We start from the raw sequence: 16501 nt of genomic DNA, 5'->3' as shown, positions 1-16501 counted from the left end.
CAGTTATACTGTCTTTAATGATGTTGATCGCGTCTTCGATGTATAGATTAAAAAGTAGCAGTGACAGTGTGCATCCCTGTCTGACTCCCTTCCTAATATTTACTTCTCTACGTTGCAGCTCCATCTCTATAACTGCTTGTTGCTCTTTATACAAACTGAGTATCACTCTTCTTTCTCTGTAACTCACCCCTACATTTTTAAGTATATTTAACATCTTCTCCCATTTACACCCCATATCAAAACAGTAAAGATTGCGCAGAATCTACGTTCCTAGATTAATCAAACATCTGTTTCGTCATTTTAATCAATTTGAAGAAGACCATAATATATGGGCGAAACTCTGATTTATTGAAAATAAATATTGTTTTTTACCTGATCGAATTCTAAATAAGTTATTTCAATAAAGATTTGTACCCATTTTTGGAATATATACATAATTGATTTGCCAACGTTTCGAGTGGCAGCTTAGACTTCTTCACAGCTCTGTAGCAATTTTCCAGAATCCAAAATTTATATTTATTTTTAATTTTTTTGTAAAAAAATTGTTGAAAAATTGTTGCAGAACCCCCGAAGAACTCGGCCATCAACGAGCTTTTTATTGAGATTTTAATTTAGACTTGTTATTCTCAGATCGGTTTCTTAAGTTTTAGTTGCAATATCATCTAATAAATTCAAACGCACACCTGTATTATTTGAAAAAGAGGAAAATGCAATCAATATAATCCTATGTGCATTTACATATGTAACATTTTAAATGTCATGCATTTAATAAACAATATTAAGACGCTTTGCTTGACATTTGATTTACATCTTCACGGATAGACCTATTCGAGTATGTGACGACAAGACATGAAAATTTATTGTATATTATGGAACTAGTTTCAATCTAATTAAATTTAGGACACAATCGCACACTTTTATACGACCACCACCCAAACTGATTGCAGAACTTTTTGCTATAAAAAGAGAAATCAAACTGCTATCTTCATCAAGTCGTGAGAGAACTAAGCAAACTAAAACAGCAGCAATGGTAGCTAAGGTAACAAGTGATTGTTTTTTGTGTTTAAATTGTTTTTCGAACAAGTGAAAACTCTGCGCTTTTATTATTAAGAAAAACAATTGATTTTAGTATTGATTTCTTTTTTTTGTGACAAAATTTCTAATAAGAAAAATTTTTTTACTTAAATAATTTTTGCATGTTGCATCTATTCGTTTTCATTTAATTTATAATAAATAACGAATAGTGCATAATGTGACAGTTTCAGAAAGCTTAGGCAATTTTGCTCTTTTACTTGATGGAGTTGTTGGTAAATTTCCAATAATGCAAATTAGTATTCGGTGTCATTCATAATTTAATGAACACTTCACAAAAGTTTCTAATACTTGCTTTATCATCTGAAGAATCGATTTTAAAGTGCATTGTGACATTCGGTATTTAAAAATTAGGTAGAAATCGATCAATCATCAATTTATCGTATTACATCTGTTGTCCGATTATGCAAAGCTTTAAATTTATTAAAATCTTAATATAAGTTTTTTAATGTTATTAGGTAATCGTCTTCTGTGCCATCTTGGCATTCGCCAGTGCTGGCAATTTAGCGACCGAGACCTATTCTGCCCCTGCCGCCGCGCCTATTGCTTTTTCAGCTGGTCCAGCGGTTTCCTATTCCGCTCCTGCTGTCTCATACTCTGCCCCAGCTATCAGCTATGCCGCTGCTGCCCCAAACTTCGCCTACAGTGCCGGAGCTCCAGCTTTAGGCTACGCTGCTCCAGCTATCGGTTACGCTGCTCCTGGTCTCAGCTTTGCCGGTCCAGCAGTCAGCTACGCCGCTCCAGCTGTTAGCTACGGTGCTCCAGCTTTCGCCGCCGCCCCGGCTGTAAACTACGCCGCCCCGGCTGTAAGCTACGCCGCGCCAGCCTTTGCTGCAGGACCGGCTATAGCGGCCGCTCCGGCTTTTGCAGCCGCTCCGGCTGTTCAAATTGCAGCTGCGCCCGCTCCGGCTGTACGTTTTGCTGCTCCAGCTGTCCGCTTCGCTCCTGCCGCGCCGGCTGTTAGGGTAGCCCCACCCTCAACCCGTTATGGAGCACCTTTCATCCCCGGACCTCCAATCACATTGAACAATAGATGGTAAAAACGGCAATTTTTGTTTTGTATTACTGCGTACAATTTTGTAAATTAATTGTTATTCAATAAAATGATTTTTATATAAATCGTTTTTAGTTTTGCGTTAAGTGTTCTGTTGAATATAAAACAATACCTAAAGGGAGTCTGGCCTAAAGTTCGCCAAAAAAGGGATTTATAAACAAAAGAGATTTCGTTTCAATCAATTTATTTACACAACAAATTTGCCAAGTTGCTGGAGAATTGTAACAAATAAATAAAGTTTAAACAAAGATATCAGTCGTGATCGTCGCCGGTGGCTGAACTTGTTGCTACCATCGCCATTTACTACGAAAATTATTTTAAACACAGCAAATACGAAATTGAATTACAAACAAAGCAGTTATTATTCGCTTATTTTTAAAACAATATTCAAGCGGGGGTGGTAGTAAAAAGTTCAGTCGTCCAGATACCTTTTACCATTCGTAGCTGCCAAAGTTTGCGGCATAGGTGACATGGGCGACCGCCGGAGCCGCAGAATAAGCAACTCCCAAGAGTGGTCCGGGTGCGGCGTGGACAGCTGGGGCGGCATAGGCCACGGGGGCGGCTGGGGCGGCATAAGCCAGGGGAGCGGCCGCAGCGGCAAATTTAACACTCGGATTTGATACGCGAACGTCGGCCTTGCTTACACTAGAGAAGGGTGTATCGATGGTTTTTGTGTAGGTCGACACCTGTCCCAAATTCCCAAAGCTTCGATGGATGTTGCTGGATTGGGAGGTGATGGCTCCGGTTGCATACTGCGCGGCGCCTGCAGAGTAGGCAAACGGTGTTGGCTGAGCTGCGTATGCCACAGGCGCTGAATGGGTTGCATACGCGACAGGCGCCGAATGGGTTGCATAAGCGACAGGCGCCGGGTGAGCCGCATACGCAACAGGTGTAGGATGGGCTGCATACGCAACAGGTGTAGGATGGGCTGCATACGCAACAGGTGTAGGATGGGCTGCATACGCAACAGGCGCTGGGTGAGCAGCGTATGCAACAGAAGGTGGCGGGGGACCGTAAACTGCGGGTTGTACGGATGCAAGATGAACCCCCGGGTTTGACACGCGTACGTCTGCTTTGCTCACGCTCGAAAATGGGGTGTCAATTGTTTTGGAATAGGTGGAGACTTGACCCAAGTTACCGAAACTGCGGTGGATGTTGCTCGATTGAGATGTGATCGCTTGGGTACTGAAGGGGATGTTGTAGGAGACGACGGGGGAGGAATATGTTATGTGGGATATGGAGGGAGCTGCGGAATAGGCTAGGGCGGGGGCGGTTGACACCGTTGGTCCCGGCGCGTATGTCGCGGGAGCGCCAGCGTGGGCGACGGCCAGTGAGACGCAAAGAATGAAGATCTAAAACAATTGGGACAAATTAATGAGATGAAATTATTGGTTTGAATTATATGCCTTAATTTATTTTTGAATTGAAAAAGTTGTTAAGATTAATCTATTCTCATGGGGTTATTGATTGATAAAAGAAACTGCGCGAAAATGATTATTGTTATTATACTATAATAAAAAAAGAAATTAATATTAAAAATGTCTGGTCCAAACTTACCCTGAATGACATGGTTGGTAGTTGTATGAATCCGCAGCAATAATTGAAGTTATTGTTTGGACTGTGACAACTTTTCGATAATGTTATGTTTTTATACCCCAAACTTTTGAACAACTTTCGGTGGTTGGCCTGATTAAGACCGACTCGTACGTGTAATGAGCAAGTAGCCGATATAATGGACCAGTTTCATAATCAAATTGTCTCCTTTTTAAATGTCAAGTTCGATTTCTGCGAAATATGCCGGTAAAAACACACGCGCTCTACAGGGTGTTCCCCGCACGTCGTGCAGCGTCCAAACGGAAAATTATACGTTAAAATTCACGATTAGTGGACAATCGGATTCGTTATTTAAATAGATCATTACAATTATAGTTCCTGTTTCTTACCTTAATCTACAATTGCGAATAATTAAACCTGAAGAAAATTTAATTTTTGTGACAACGCAAAAATTACAATTTTCGATTGTAAATGACTAAATTTGCTGTAGAAATAATAGAGTTTATTAAGTAGCTTGTAATAATCTCAATTTTGACATGTTTCTTTAAAATTATTTCAAGTTTCTTAATTATTATAATTAAATTTGTAGATAATATCAACTAAAATATTTAGGTAAATTTTCCTTTTTCATTTTTTCCGTGAAAACAATAATAGGAGATGAAGACAGCCGACGTTTCGCTCTTAATACAGGATTTTATCAGGGTGAATTTTTTGGCCACTACACGTTATCACCTTTGTAACATGATGTATTGACCTTGATAAAGTTCTGTAAATAAGGGTGAAACATCGATTGATGGTTTTATAAGAAAAAATAACTTTTCACTCCATATTTATTTTATTTCAAAAACAAAAGATGATTATTTGATTGGTTTTGATAGGATACACAACCCTCGGCGCACTTATCAATAATAAATTGATATTCTCATTCAAACAAAACAAAACGATACTTTTTTGTGTATTACTTTATAGTAATAGAAAGTTTAAAGTTTATTTAAATTTTAATAAAGGCATTTATTTAACTTTTAAATTTTATTATTATTAAAAACTACCATCAAGGTGCCCAAAACAAAATTAGCTTCCAGTTGAAGTATTGCAATAGCATTTTTTTTATCACATGAAACAAGAAATTTTCTTTTTCCTTTTTTCTCTTACTTCACGAATTAAGAAATTTGAAAAGGTTAATAAACAATGAAAGACTTAACAAGAAGTAAATATATCGAGATTGGGTGTACCTACGCACACTTGTTTGACCTACTATTTAAAAACTCGTAAGATATTACAAGAAAACTGGTTTTTAAAATCATTTCACTAAATACTGTGTTATATCATTATGAAAAGAATTGTGCTTTTCTTTTGGTCGCTTTTTTCACTCCAGATTCGTATGTTTAAACCAGCAGTCAATTCTAACTTTAATATCAGCGATTAAAGTATTTATCAGAAAACCATTCTGATATTTAGAGGGTTGAAATGGGAAAATAAATTAACAAAATATTTTTAAAACGTTATACATTCTTCTATTTACTACTAAATAGTCCTATTACTATTTATCTATCTAATACAAAGTAATTTCAACTTTTACCCGATGTTTAAACATACTTTAACTCAGTTACACGAGTTTGGTACCCCAATGAAATTTAATTTAAAATTTAATTTTTACCGCCGATTTTTTTATATAAAATGGCATTTGCAAAAATTAGATTTTTGAGCTGTGGAAATTTATATTTGGTGGAAGTAATCCTGTGTCCCCTGAGTCATTCTTTGCTCTGATTGGTCCAAGTTATTTTTAGCGAACGAAGTAACACATCAGTGTTTTTTTGACAAGAATTTATCCTGTTTAAAATTAATTGTAGGTAAGTTCTATAATTTTTGCTTTTGAGATTTCCGAAATACTGCAATTCAAAGTTTAGATTTAATTTTTTATTGCAGCGATACGTAACCTTACCTCCAAACATGAGCCTTCAGTGGACTTTGATAGCTGGCTTTTTATATCTCGAAATTGTGATTGTATTGCTCTTGGTGCTTCCTATTGCAAGTCCCAGACGATGGAACACTTTTTTCAAATCCCGATTCTTGCAAGGCATTCAACAACAGGCTGGTATTTATTTTGTGGTGCTTTTAGCAGTGTTAGTTTTGTTCCTGTTGGATGCCATCAGAGAAATGAGAAAATACTCTTCACCGGGTAATTTTTTGAGACAATTTGAATCTCATATGCATAGCTTATTAAAATGTTTAATTAAGAGGTAACTGACCATCAACATTTGGATGCTGAAATGCAGGGAAATATGAGGCTATTCCGGGCTCAAAGGAATTTCTATATCTCAGGCTTTGCCCTGTTTCTTTGCTTGGTAAGGGCTTTTGATGTAGTATTACTGTAAGTAAAGATTACAATATATATTGGGAACTGCAGGTGATCAGGAGATTGGTTACATTGATATCACAACAGGCCAGTTTGCTAGCTCAGTCGGAAGCTGCAATGAGACAGGCTCAGAGTGCTTCAACTGCTGCAAAGACTTTACTGGCACAAACAGGGGCCTCTAATGACAATGAAAGCAATGAGGCTCAAGATAAAGAGGTAAAGAATACTTATTTCAATTGCTGCTTCACGTCCCTTTTTTATCTATTCCAAATTTCTCGTTAGTTTGGGGGGTAGTACTATATACTATATTCTATTAATTCTTCAATAATCTCTATCTTCTGATAGATTTCCTATCTGCCTTTTAAATTATATTCCATTTTGCCATGTTGCAGTGGTTTGTTAATGTGAAATATTTATTAAATATTGCAGGCTGTGAAACTTATTTTAAAATACTTCCTACGGATAGGATCTCTATCTTACTTTGATCGCAAATGGCTATCTGGCACTCATGTTGGTATTACGTTTTGCATGATTTGATACTAATTATCACAGTATTTTATATACGGGTTTATAAATGCTTCTGTGCAATATAATTCTATTAATTTTCAGTGTTTTTATGACCAAGAAAATGGCAAAAACTGCTAATAAAATTAATCTTTTTGGAATATTACGTAATTAAAATCATGTAAACAAATATTTTTTCCTCTTTAACAAGAGCTTTTATCTTATGTTGGCTTATTAACTTTATCTCCTTTTATTTGCCATATTAACCAATGCTTTAGACATTCTATTAGGATATTGACTCTGCTAAAAATTGGTACTTTTGACCTCTATTATGACCAATTTTGGAAGTCTCGTTTTTCTTAAGCTTTAGTTTTTATGTTTGTTTGAAAATTAAAGAGCAAAAGTTTTAAGGAAGTGATTGATTTTCCAGTTACAGGTGTCTACACTAAGAAAGAAAATTACAGAGCTCGAAGATAAGTTGAAATCTGAGTCAAAAGACAAACATGCTGTTAAGGAACAGGCTGAAAACATTACAAAAGAGTATGATCGTTTGTTGGAAGAGCACAGCAAATTACAAAAGAAGTTGCTGGCAAGTGGGGATTCTGACAAGAAAGCTGACTGAATCTGTTATTTATTTATTTTTTTTTCTTCATTTAGGTTGTTGTTATTAAGGCATCATTCGAATAGGAGTTTTAAGGGAGCTTTCATAATTAATTATTATAGGCGTCTTTATAAAAATTTATGTTATATTGTCCTCTATGCAGGTGTTCTGTATTGCACCTATTAGCTTCTTTAAAATATAATTGAAGCAAAACAATAATTTATATAATTTGGTATGTTAGTTTTGTTTATATATTTCTAAAATAAAAAGTTAAAATGAGGCAAGCCTTTTAGTAATTTCTCATTCCTTATTAAATAAGTTATCCTTGTTGTAATTCATAATTGCATCCAATTTTACTCCTCAAAATAGTACTGAGGACAAATATTGTGCTTTTACTATGCAATTATAGTATATATATATTTTATTGATTCTGTGGGCCAATTTGTCCTATAGTTTGCATTTGAAGAGCCCCAACTGCAGTCAAATTGTAATCTCTAGTGTACTATGGGTACAGTACTTTAAATGATATCCAAATCAATAAAACAACATTTTTATTTTATTCCCTTCCATTCATAATATAAAAAAGTTTTTACAAATTAAGAACAAATCTGTCAATGTTTTTTCTAATGTACCTGTTGCCTCCTCATCCTCCTTTCTATTTTTTTCTGCTTCTTGGATTCAACTTCTGAATCTGTAGGAGCTTGTTGAAAGAAGTATGGTGCCAATATGTTTTTCCAAAGTAGCCAAAAGCCTCGAGCAGGTGCCAACAACCACAACAACCAGAAATAATTGGAAACTACTGAAGACAACAATTGGCATCCTGCTGTTAAAATGATTATATCTTTGACGTGCCTGTAAATAAACTTAATAATTAATAACTACAATTGTTATTTATGATTTATTTACTCTCCAATGCCACCTTCCATGTTAAGATCTACACCACTATCTAGAAGTTGCCCAGATTCTGTGTACTTTGGCTTGGACATGTAAACCATAAATTGATAAGATCCAATATATACAGCACAGGCAAATAAATATAGGACCTAAATAGAAAACCACAATCAGTAACATATGCCTGCAGGTTTTCATATCTACTCACTATACTAATAGGAGAATTATAAAAGACTAGAATTATTAACGATATAGAGTTCGAAATTATGGCCATATTTCGGTAGTAACTTAACGTTGATACATTTTCTTCTACTATCTGTTTCACCCCCTTGGTACCCTGCTTTCCTTTTTGTTGTGACTAAAATTAAAGTATATGCTCAGTTTGGGTGTAAATTCACAAACAATTACTTTTACCATTTTAAAATGTTTGTTTAAAGAGTAATTTTTTCACGTGTAAGTAAAAAAGATCATAACATTATCTAAAAGAAACACAAATTTATCAAATTATAACCTGTCATAACCTCATCTAACGTCGTTGCTGACATTTATAGAAATGGCACCATAGATATCCTAACTATAGATAAGGAATAGAATACCTGCAAATACTATCATTTAAACTTAATAAAAGGATAAGTACTTATAAATTTTTGAAATCAGAATTGCTAACGTTTTACTTTTTTATTCTTAATAAAGGAATTAATTTAAAAATAAAAAATATCTTACTTACTTATGATTTTCTATGGATAATGATATTGGACTTTATGACATTTGACGGATGTTATTTGTATTATTTATTGTTCGAGTTTGTTATTAAATTTTTTTGTAATTATCGTAATTATATTGCGGATTTACTTATTATGAGCGAGTGTGTGACTGAGATTAATGCTTTGTCGTATAAGGTGAAAATGACGTTAAAAATGCGTTTACCAAGTTAAAGGGTTTTAACCTCAAAATGGATCTCTTGAGGCCCCCTTGAAAATTACCCTTATCACTTTAATTAGTTAAAATAGTCACCGTACAATGATGGAATACGAATATTCGGTATTTCGTAAAGAGATTGACTTGCACAACAAATGTTGTGGTGGTATGTTTTGGTGCATTCGTGACATTTGTGGTATAATTTGTGCTATACTCACATGGATGCTAATATTGTATGCTGAATTTGTTGTAATGACCGTTATACTGTTCCCTAGCCCCCATCAAATATATAGTTTTATAAACATGGTAATTTTTCAGTGTTGTGCATTTCTAGCTTTTGCTTCTCATTTGAGGACCATGTTCACAGACCCGGTAAGTTATTCATTCACATTTGTATTTATTTTACAACCCATCAGTAGCTCTAAAACAGAAACCAAATTGTAACAAGTTACATGTATTTGGCAGGGAGCGGTCCCCAAAGGTAATGCTACTAAAGAGATGATAAAACAGATGGGGTTCAGGGAAGGACAGGTCATTTATAAATGCCCAAAATGCTGCAGTATTAAGCCCGAAAGAGCACATCATTGCAGCGTTTGCCAGAGGTAAGTGATCAAGCTGTGTAACAGTGGAGTATTATAAGCCAGTAATTTTGCAGGTGTATTAGGAAAATGGACCATCACTGTCCGTGGGTGAACAACTGTGTTGGAGAGAACAATCAAAAGTACTTCGTTTTATTCACAGTAAGAATATTGGTCGTCTTTGAATTTTGTAATTAAAGTGACACGTACTTTAATTCTTTTTTTAAGTTCTACATTGCAACTATTAGCATTCATTCTCTGTTTCTTGCAATCAACCAGTTTCTCACGTGTATTCGTAACGAGTGGAAAGACTGTACAACGTATTCACCTCCAGCCACTGTCGTGCTCTTACTCTTCCTCATTTTCGAGGCTTTGCTGTTCGCAATATTCACCGTTGTGATGTTAAGCACCCAGGTGCAGGCTATTTGGTATGACGAGACAGGCATAGAGCAATTGAAAAAGGAAGAGGCGCGGTGGGTGAAGAAATCACGTTGGAAAAGCATCCAGGCTGTCTTCGGACGTTTCTCTCTAGGATGGTTTTCGCCCTTCGCAGGGCCCACAGCCAAAGCGAAATATGAAAACTATCTTTATTCTGTTTAGCGAAACATTTCTAATTCTTTTGTTTTATTTGATAAGCCTTATTATTCAGTATTTGTAATTTATACTATGCATCCATACTTAAATACGTGCATTAATAAATAAAACTTCGATGTTTATGTAAATTATTTTAAAGTATCGGGTACTTAGGTATTATTGTGAAATTATTGATTGTCCTGCACGGTTTGATAACGAAATAATGCGAAAATGACGAATGACGTGATGTCTTATGTACGTGGCATGTTTTTGACGAAAATTTGTCGTCATTTTTGGATTTTTTGTGGCCGTGGAGGTCGCCTCGTGATGAGATTGAAATTAATAATATACGTATTATTGAATAAATTGCCTATCTGACAAAATATGTTTTTTATTTATGATATTCCCCAAAGAAAGTTAACAAAACGTTACTGAACTCTCCTAAATATAAATAACAATTTTCAAACCGAACTGTGCACAGAAAATCAAATATTTTTAAAATTAGTGGTTTCACTGTTATATTTATAACCTACAACATATTACTTTCCAATACAAGCATAAGAAACATTAAAAAACATATAATATAGGTTCTAGATGTCTTATTAACGTCTAAAAAATTTTATTATTAAAACAAAAGTGTAATTTTAATGATTGAATTAAGACGTATAAGTATTTACGTAATTACAACCTAAAAGTTGATGCAACGAAGTGCACCATACTATGCATCGCGGGTGACTAACTTACGCATGCAATTTTCATTGATATAAACAGGTTGCGTACACCTGATTGGCTACTACGGCGGCGGCCATCATGGAATCTCCAAAACTAGGTCAAACGCAGGACATTGCACTTCAAGGTAGGCGCCACTTAAAAGAATTTTAACGTAATGAAACTTTCACAAGGGGTTGCTCATCTATTTATTAACCGATTTACATGCGGTTTTTACCAAAATTTAGGAAATTTAACGCTGTTTAATACGAACAGAGAATAGATAATCTTAATTCACAAAAACTCGGTTATAGAAGTTGAATTACATTTTACACTAGGTTTGTAGTCGCTAAATAGCTATGAAAATAATCATAAGCAACCGTGAGGGGTAATTGTGTAATTGTTTTATGCTTTTTCTGTATCACTGCTTATGAATAAACATTATTATTGAAATAAATTAAACAGTAAACATACCTGATAACACATTTATAATAAATAGTTAATTTGTGGTTTTGGCTTTCATTCCTCACACCGACTGTTGCAAATAACTTATTCTCGTTTTCGTAAACATTTTATTTGAAGATAAAATGAACTAAAAATGAGAAATATCTGTCGGTCTGTGTGATATTATTAGTATAACGTATTTGTCACAACGTTATATTTATTAGAGGCCACATATGTGTGTGTTATATATTTTTGTATGTATGTATTAATATATAATGGCTTGTTTTAATACATGTCTGTTAGTTATCAAAGGATAAAGATTATAAAATAAGTCCAAGTATATAAATTGTTTAAAACGACATGTAATTACTGTATGCAACACGTTTGTAACCAGAATTTTCTACAAACTAATTTAAAAAGAATCAAATTCTTTCTCCGATGGGAGTTATTGTTAATTCTTGAATCTGGAACAGATACGTAGTGTTAAAAAAGAAATCTGATAATTTCATTAAGTTTGAAGGTAAAAGTGAAGCAAATAGAAGAGTTGATCATAAAAATCGTACTTGAACGTGAGGAGGTGTTCCTAAAACGTACGAAACGGCGTCAGCTACATCATCAGCGTTTAATATTGGCTCGTTTCGTATCCATTGAATTTCTTTCCCTGTCAATTGAGCTTTTTCGTGTATTTCAGTTATCACCAAACCTGGACTTATACTCTAAAACAAAAATAAATTTAGTATGCGGTCCTTTGTCCTTTACTACCAAAACCTTCGGTTAAGTTAAGATCATAAGATAAAGACAACACAAACGAAGTGTGTTACCGTGGTCTAGTCCCTCTGTCCAAGTCGATAGACCACATATTAAAGCAGATGCTTGTTTATGAACCAACTTCTATAGGGTTGTTCGGAAAGTCATTTCGTTTTTTTTTGTGGAAATGAAAGACAGTTTTCGTATAATAAACAAATACTTTATTAAATTATATATTGACCGTTCTGGTCCAACACCTTTTGCCATCTTTCTGGTAGTAGCATAATTCCACGCTCATAAAATTTTTGGTCTTTGCTGGCAAAAAACTGATCGAGGAGGTTTTTGACCTCCTCATTTGAGGTGAAGGTTTTACCGTCTAAAAAATTTTGGAGTGACCGGAACAAATAATAATCCGATGGTGCCAGGTCTGGAGAATATGGTGGGTGTAGCATTGTATCCCATTCAAGCTGTAAAAGCTTTTGGCGAGTGACCAAACTTGTGTGAGGTCTCGCGTTGTCTTGGTGAAACACTACACCTTTCCTGTTGATTAGTTCTGACCTTTTCTGTTGAAGTGCATCATTCAGTTTGTCCAGCTGATGACAGTAGACTTCCGAATTAATCGTTGTGTTATCCGGTAAAAGCTAAAAAAAAACGATTCCTTTAAAATCCCACCAAACAGACAGCATCACCTTTTTTTGGTGAATATCGGCTTTGGAAATGGTTTGAGCCGGTTCATCTTTTTTGCTCCATGACCTCTTGCGTTTGACGTTGTTGTATACAACCCATTTTTCGTCCCCAGTGATGATGCGCTTCAAAAACGGATCATTTTCGTGACGTTTGAGAAGCGAATCGCAGACGTCAATGCGGCGACACAGATTTCTCTCTGTGAGAACATGGGGAACCCATACATCGAGCTTCGAGGATAATCCCAGGCCTTTCAAGTGGTCATAAACTGTTGAATTTGATAAATTTAACCTCAATCCGATCTCACGTGTTGTTATTCGCCGGTTCACATCAACTAATGCCTTTATCGCGTCTTTATCAGCTTCAACCGGCCTTCCCGAACGTGGTGCATCTTCGACATCAAAATTGCCGGATCGAAATTTAGCGAACCAGTTCTGGCACTGGCGTACTGTCAACACACCTTCTCCATACACATCAGTCAATTTCTTTCTGGCTTGAACAGCATTTTTACCCTTTCTGTAGTAAAACAGTAAGATATGTCGAAAATGCTGCTTATCGCTCTCCATATTTAAAAGGGCACCAACCAAAAACTACTGCGTAGAATTAATTGGAATTTTTCACACACAAGCCTTGCTATATGAGCTCTCAAAGCATATAAAAATTATACGGCTTAAATGTGAAGTTGGGTGCAAAAGAATACAATTAAATCCTCTGTGGGGAAAAAACGAAATGACTTTCCGAACAACCCAATAGTATATCACAAAGAATTATATGTGTCTATATCATTACCTAAGATCTGTAATCCATATTTTGTAATCTATAAACTTACTGAGACTTTAATTTTAAGTCTGTTTTTCCTAAGTTCGTCCCTTAAATTATCGCCCAAAGCAGTAACAGCATATTTACTGGCAGAGTAAACGTTCATATGGGGTAGACCGACATGCTTGTGACCAGCCACGCTGTTTATGTGAACAATGTGACCCTCTACGTTATTACTTTTCATATTTTTGACGGCTTCTCTCGTGGCCACACATAACCCAAGAACATTAGTTTCCAATATTTCTTTCCAAGTTTGAGCGTTTCCGCTGATTAGAGAACCAGACCTACTTATACCGGCGTTATTGATAAGAATGTGGACGGGACCCAAGTTATCCTTTATCCAATCGAATGCTTTGATGATGTCGTCTTCGACTGTAATATCTACTTTAAGTCCATATAATTTTCCTTTAGCATCTTCTAATTTTTTGGCGAGATTTTCAACCCTCTCTACTCGACGAGCGAAACCTGCCACCTGGTAAATTTAGTTGTTTATTTTTTTGGGGTTACAAGTCTAACTTTTAACCCCCGATGCGAAAATTGCGAGCACTAACAATAAACCGATATTATACTTGGTTTACTTTCTGTAGCAATGTGACCTTCAGTTTGAACGGCGCAAAGTAGAAAAGAACAGCACTAGGCCAGAAAAGGAAGGAGACAACTCTCGGCCAAACTCATAACCTGTGAGGAGCGTATAATGCGTACAGTACTGCACGGAAAAATTGACCATTTTACCTACTACAATTGCATTGCTCAAATGTGCTGTTATTGGTACCATTTACTACTGAAAATATCAACGAAATGTTTATTTATATTTGAAGACATATTAAAGGCTTTAACGCTTGTTTTTTACCTGCACTACTATTCATGATTGAACAAAACTTTTGGCAGGTACTGTATGAAAAAGCATGTTTAATGAACAAGAGTCGAGAATATAACGACCTTTTTTCTCCCCACATACGATTTTGCCAGCGCGCATTCAAGACATTGGAAGGCACACCGCTAGAGAAAGTAAATGAAGTATAATATAATTGAGCAATTATTAATATATCTAGACTTGATTGGATATAAAACAATAATAAATCATCTGTTCTTACTATTATTCCATTTCGAACTAATTTTTCGGCAATAGAAGCCCCGATTCCTGCACTAGCCCCTGTTACAACAGCGACCTTGTTAATCCAACGGTCCATATGACTTCGAACAGGAATGACCGACTAGTTTTCTCAAAAAGACGCCGTAGAAAATTGCAAATTTTAACATATCTACTGCATGCATTTTTTCAGCAATTTAACAAACAAAAGTTATTTCAGTGATATGGAAATGTTAAGATTTAGGTGCTTTTTCTTTTTGAAGGACACAACACATATTTAAATCATACACATATTTTGTAGATAAACTCGAAACTGCAAAGATTATAATATAACAATTTGTAAAAGTAAAGTATTAACAATCTTTATGCTTTTTTATTTTTATGTAATTGTGTTATTTTTTTTTGCAAAAGGTCGAAGGGAACAAGACACTTAGTTCACAAAGGTTTTATTTCAAGGATACAGAACTGGTGGCAGCAACAAAAAATGAACTAAATTAGAATAGTCTTTTCAGTATTTGGACGTATCTAAACTGCGTCTGTGACAGGGAACAATGTTATTTCAGCCACCTATAAAAATATGCATACGTATAGAAATTAATTATCTGTTAATTATCTATTAACAGAGGATAGAAAAAAGGGCGGGAAACCATTAGGGGAAGATCAATTTGGGTTTACAAGAAATAGAGGAACGTGGAAGGCCATTCTAGCTTTACGGGTAACAACAGAGAAAACGATAAAAAAAAGAGTGCGTACATAGGATTTGTAGATTTAGAAAAAACTTTTGACAATGTTAAATGGGACAAGATTTTAAATATATCTAAAAGATGTAGGGATAAGTTGCAAGGATAGAAGAGTGATACTTAGTTTGTATAAAGAGCAACAGGCGGTAAAAGCTGAAAAAAAAACGATTCCTTTAAAATCCCACCAAACAGACAGCATCACCTTGTTTTGGTGAATATCGGCTTTGGAAATGGTTTGAGCCGGTTCATCGGTTTATAAATGCTTCTGTGCAATATAATTCTATTAATTTTCAGTGTTTTATGACAAAAAAAATAGCAAAAACTGCTAATAAAATTAATCTTTTTGGAATATTACGTAATTAAATTCATGTAAACAAATATTTTTTCCTCTTTAACAAGAGCTTTTATCTTATATTGGCTTATTAACTTTATCTCCTTTTATTTGCCATATTAACCAATGCTTTAGACATTCTATTAGGATATTGACTCTGCTAAAAATTGGTACTTTTGACCTCTATTATGACCAATTTTGAAAATCTCGTTTTTCTTAAGCTTTAGTTTTTATGTTTGTTTGAAAATTAAAGAGCAAAAGTTTTAAGGAAGTGATTGATTTTCCAGTTACAGGTGTCTACACTAAGAAAGAAAATTACAGAGCTCGAAGATAAGTTGAAATCTGAGTCAAAAGACAAACATGCTGTTAAGGAACAGGCTGAAAACATTACAAAAGAGTATGATCGTTTGTTGGAAGAGCACAGCAAATTACAAAAGAAGTTGCTGGCAAGTGGGGATTCTGACAAGAAAGCTGACTGAATCTGTTATTTATTTATTTTTTTTTCTTCATTTAGGTTGTTGTTATTAAGGCATCATTCGAATAGGAGTTTTAAGGGAGCTTTCATAATTAATTATTATAGGCGTCTTTATAAAAATTTATGTTATATTGTCCTCTATGCAGGTGTTCTGTATTGCACCTATTAGCTTCTTTAAAATATAATTGAAGCAAAACAATAATTTATATAATTTGGTATGTTAGTTTTGTTTATATATTTCTAAAATAAAAAGTTAAAATGAGGCAAGCCTTTTAGTAATTTCTCATTCCTTATTAAATAAGTTATCCTTGTTGTAATTCATAATTGCATCCAATTTTACTC

The 16501-nt window shown here is 34.9% G+C and overlaps 7 protein-coding genes across 17 annotated transcripts in view; 3 read left to right on the top strand and 4 right to left on the bottom strand.

Annotated features, from left to right (window-relative positions):
* The first annotated feature begins 1002 nt into the window (after positions 1–1002).
* Positions 1003–2184, top strand: LOC108737097 (cuticle protein 16.5-like). Its single transcript, XM_018469769.2, has 2 exons — positions 1003–1039; positions 1551–2184. Exons 1-2 carry the CDS (start codon positions 1028–1030, stop codon positions 2130–2132), a joined length of 594 nt encoding a protein of 197 aa, XP_018325271.1. The 5' UTR covers positions 1003–1027; the 3' UTR covers positions 2133–2184.
* A 393-nt stretch (positions 2185–2577) lies between these two features.
* On the bottom strand, positions 2578–3715 carry LOC108737096 (pupal cuticle protein C1B-like). The gene is made up of 2 exons (XM_018469768.2): positions 3704–3715; positions 2578–3498 (listed from the first exon to the last, which is right to left on the bottom strand). The coding sequence occupies exons 1-2, from the start codon at positions 3713–3715 to the stop codon at positions 2578–2580; spliced, it is 933 nt and encodes a 310-aa protein (XP_018325270.1).
* A 1724-nt stretch (positions 3716–5439) lies between these two features.
* LOC108737092 (B-cell receptor-associated protein 31) lies at positions 5440–7387 on the top strand. Of its 5 annotated transcripts, none has more exons than XM_018469759.2 (5): positions 5440–5550; positions 5627–5879; positions 5939–6045; positions 6108–6272; positions 6991–7182. In XM_018469759.2, the coding sequence occupies exons 2-5, from the start codon at positions 5651–5653 to the stop codon at positions 7180–7182; spliced, it is 693 nt and encodes a 230-aa protein (XP_018325261.1). In that variant the 5' UTR covers positions 5440–5550; positions 5627–5650. The 5 variants fall into 5 exon arrangements, with proteins under 5 accessions (XP_018325261.1, XP_018325263.1, XP_018325262.1 ...); XM_018469761.2 differs by having other exon boundaries at positions 5444–5546; XM_018469760.2 differs by having other exon boundaries at positions 5445–5550; positions 5608–5879.
* A 308-nt stretch (positions 7388–7695) lies between these two features.
* Positions 7696–9262, bottom strand: LOC108737141 (transmembrane protein 208). 5 transcript variants are annotated; one of them, XM_025981893.1, is made up of 4 exons: positions 9189–9262; positions 8261–8410; positions 8068–8204; positions 7696–8013 (listed from the first exon to the last, which is right to left on the bottom strand). In XM_025981893.1, exons 2-4 carry the CDS (start codon positions 8324–8326, stop codon positions 7785–7787), a joined length of 432 nt encoding a protein of 143 aa, XP_025837678.1. In that variant the 5' UTR covers positions 8327–8410; positions 9189–9262; the 3' UTR covers positions 7696–7784. The 5 variants fall into 5 exon arrangements, with proteins under 5 accessions (XP_025837678.1, XP_018325335.1, XP_025837677.1 ...); XM_018469833.1 differs by lacking the exon at positions 9189–9262 and adding an exon at positions 8574–8612; XM_025981892.1 differs by lacking the exon at positions 9189–9262 and adding an exon at positions 8564–8592.
* LOC108737132 (palmitoyltransferase ZDHHC3) lies at positions 8845–10460 on the top strand. Of its 2 annotated transcripts, none has more exons than XM_018469823.2 (4): positions 8845–9342; positions 9436–9572; positions 9626–9710; positions 9828–10460. In XM_018469823.2, the coding sequence occupies exons 1-4, from the start codon at positions 9073–9075 to the stop codon at positions 10146–10148; spliced, it is 813 nt and encodes a 270-aa protein (XP_018325325.1). In that variant the 5' UTR covers positions 8845–9072; the 3' UTR covers positions 10149–10460. The 2 variants fall into 2 exon arrangements, with proteins under 2 accessions (XP_018325325.1, XP_018325324.1); XM_018469822.2 differs by having other exon boundaries at positions 8848–9342; positions 9777–10454.
* Positions 10461–11615: 1155 nt separating this feature from the next.
* LOC108737143 (farnesol dehydrogenase-like) overlaps positions 11616–16501 on the bottom strand; it is a 5691-nt gene continuing 805 nt past the window's right edge. Inside the window, exons 1-4 of one of the 2 annotated variants that reach the window (XM_025981886.1) lie at positions 14618–14959; positions 13534–13995; positions 11837–11989; positions 11616–11737 (exon numbers count right to left, since the gene is read on the bottom strand). In XM_025981886.1, coding sequence (XP_025837671.1) covers positions 11696–11737; positions 11837–11989; positions 13534–13995; positions 14618–14713 — 753 coding nt within the window. In that variant the 5' untranslated portion in view covers positions 14714–14959 and the 3' untranslated portion in view covers positions 11616–11695. Of the gene's footprint in view, positions 11738–11836; positions 11990–13533; positions 13996–14617; positions 14960–16501 lie in introns of those variants that run through there. The other variant, XM_025981887.1, reaches the window with a different exon arrangement.
* The window catches only part of LOC108737138 (farnesol dehydrogenase-like), a 12440-nt gene continuing 10982 nt past the window's right edge, over positions 15044–16501 (bottom strand). Inside the window, exon 4 of the mRNA XM_018469830.1 lies at positions 15044–15180. Coding sequence (XP_018325332.1) covers positions 15139–15180 — 42 coding nt within the window. The 3' untranslated portion in view covers positions 15044–15138. The remainder of the gene's footprint in view (positions 15181–16501) is intronic.

This window comes from Agrilus planipennis, unplaced genomic scaffold (genome assembly GCF_000699045.2).
Source record: "Agrilus planipennis isolate EAB-ADULT unplaced genomic scaffold, Apla_2.0 scaffold104, whole genome shotgun sequence".
Taxonomy (NCBI): Eukaryota; Metazoa; Arthropoda; class Insecta; order Coleoptera; family Buprestidae; genus Agrilus; species Agrilus planipennis.
This window is presented reverse-complemented; position numbering and strand designations above follow the sequence as displayed.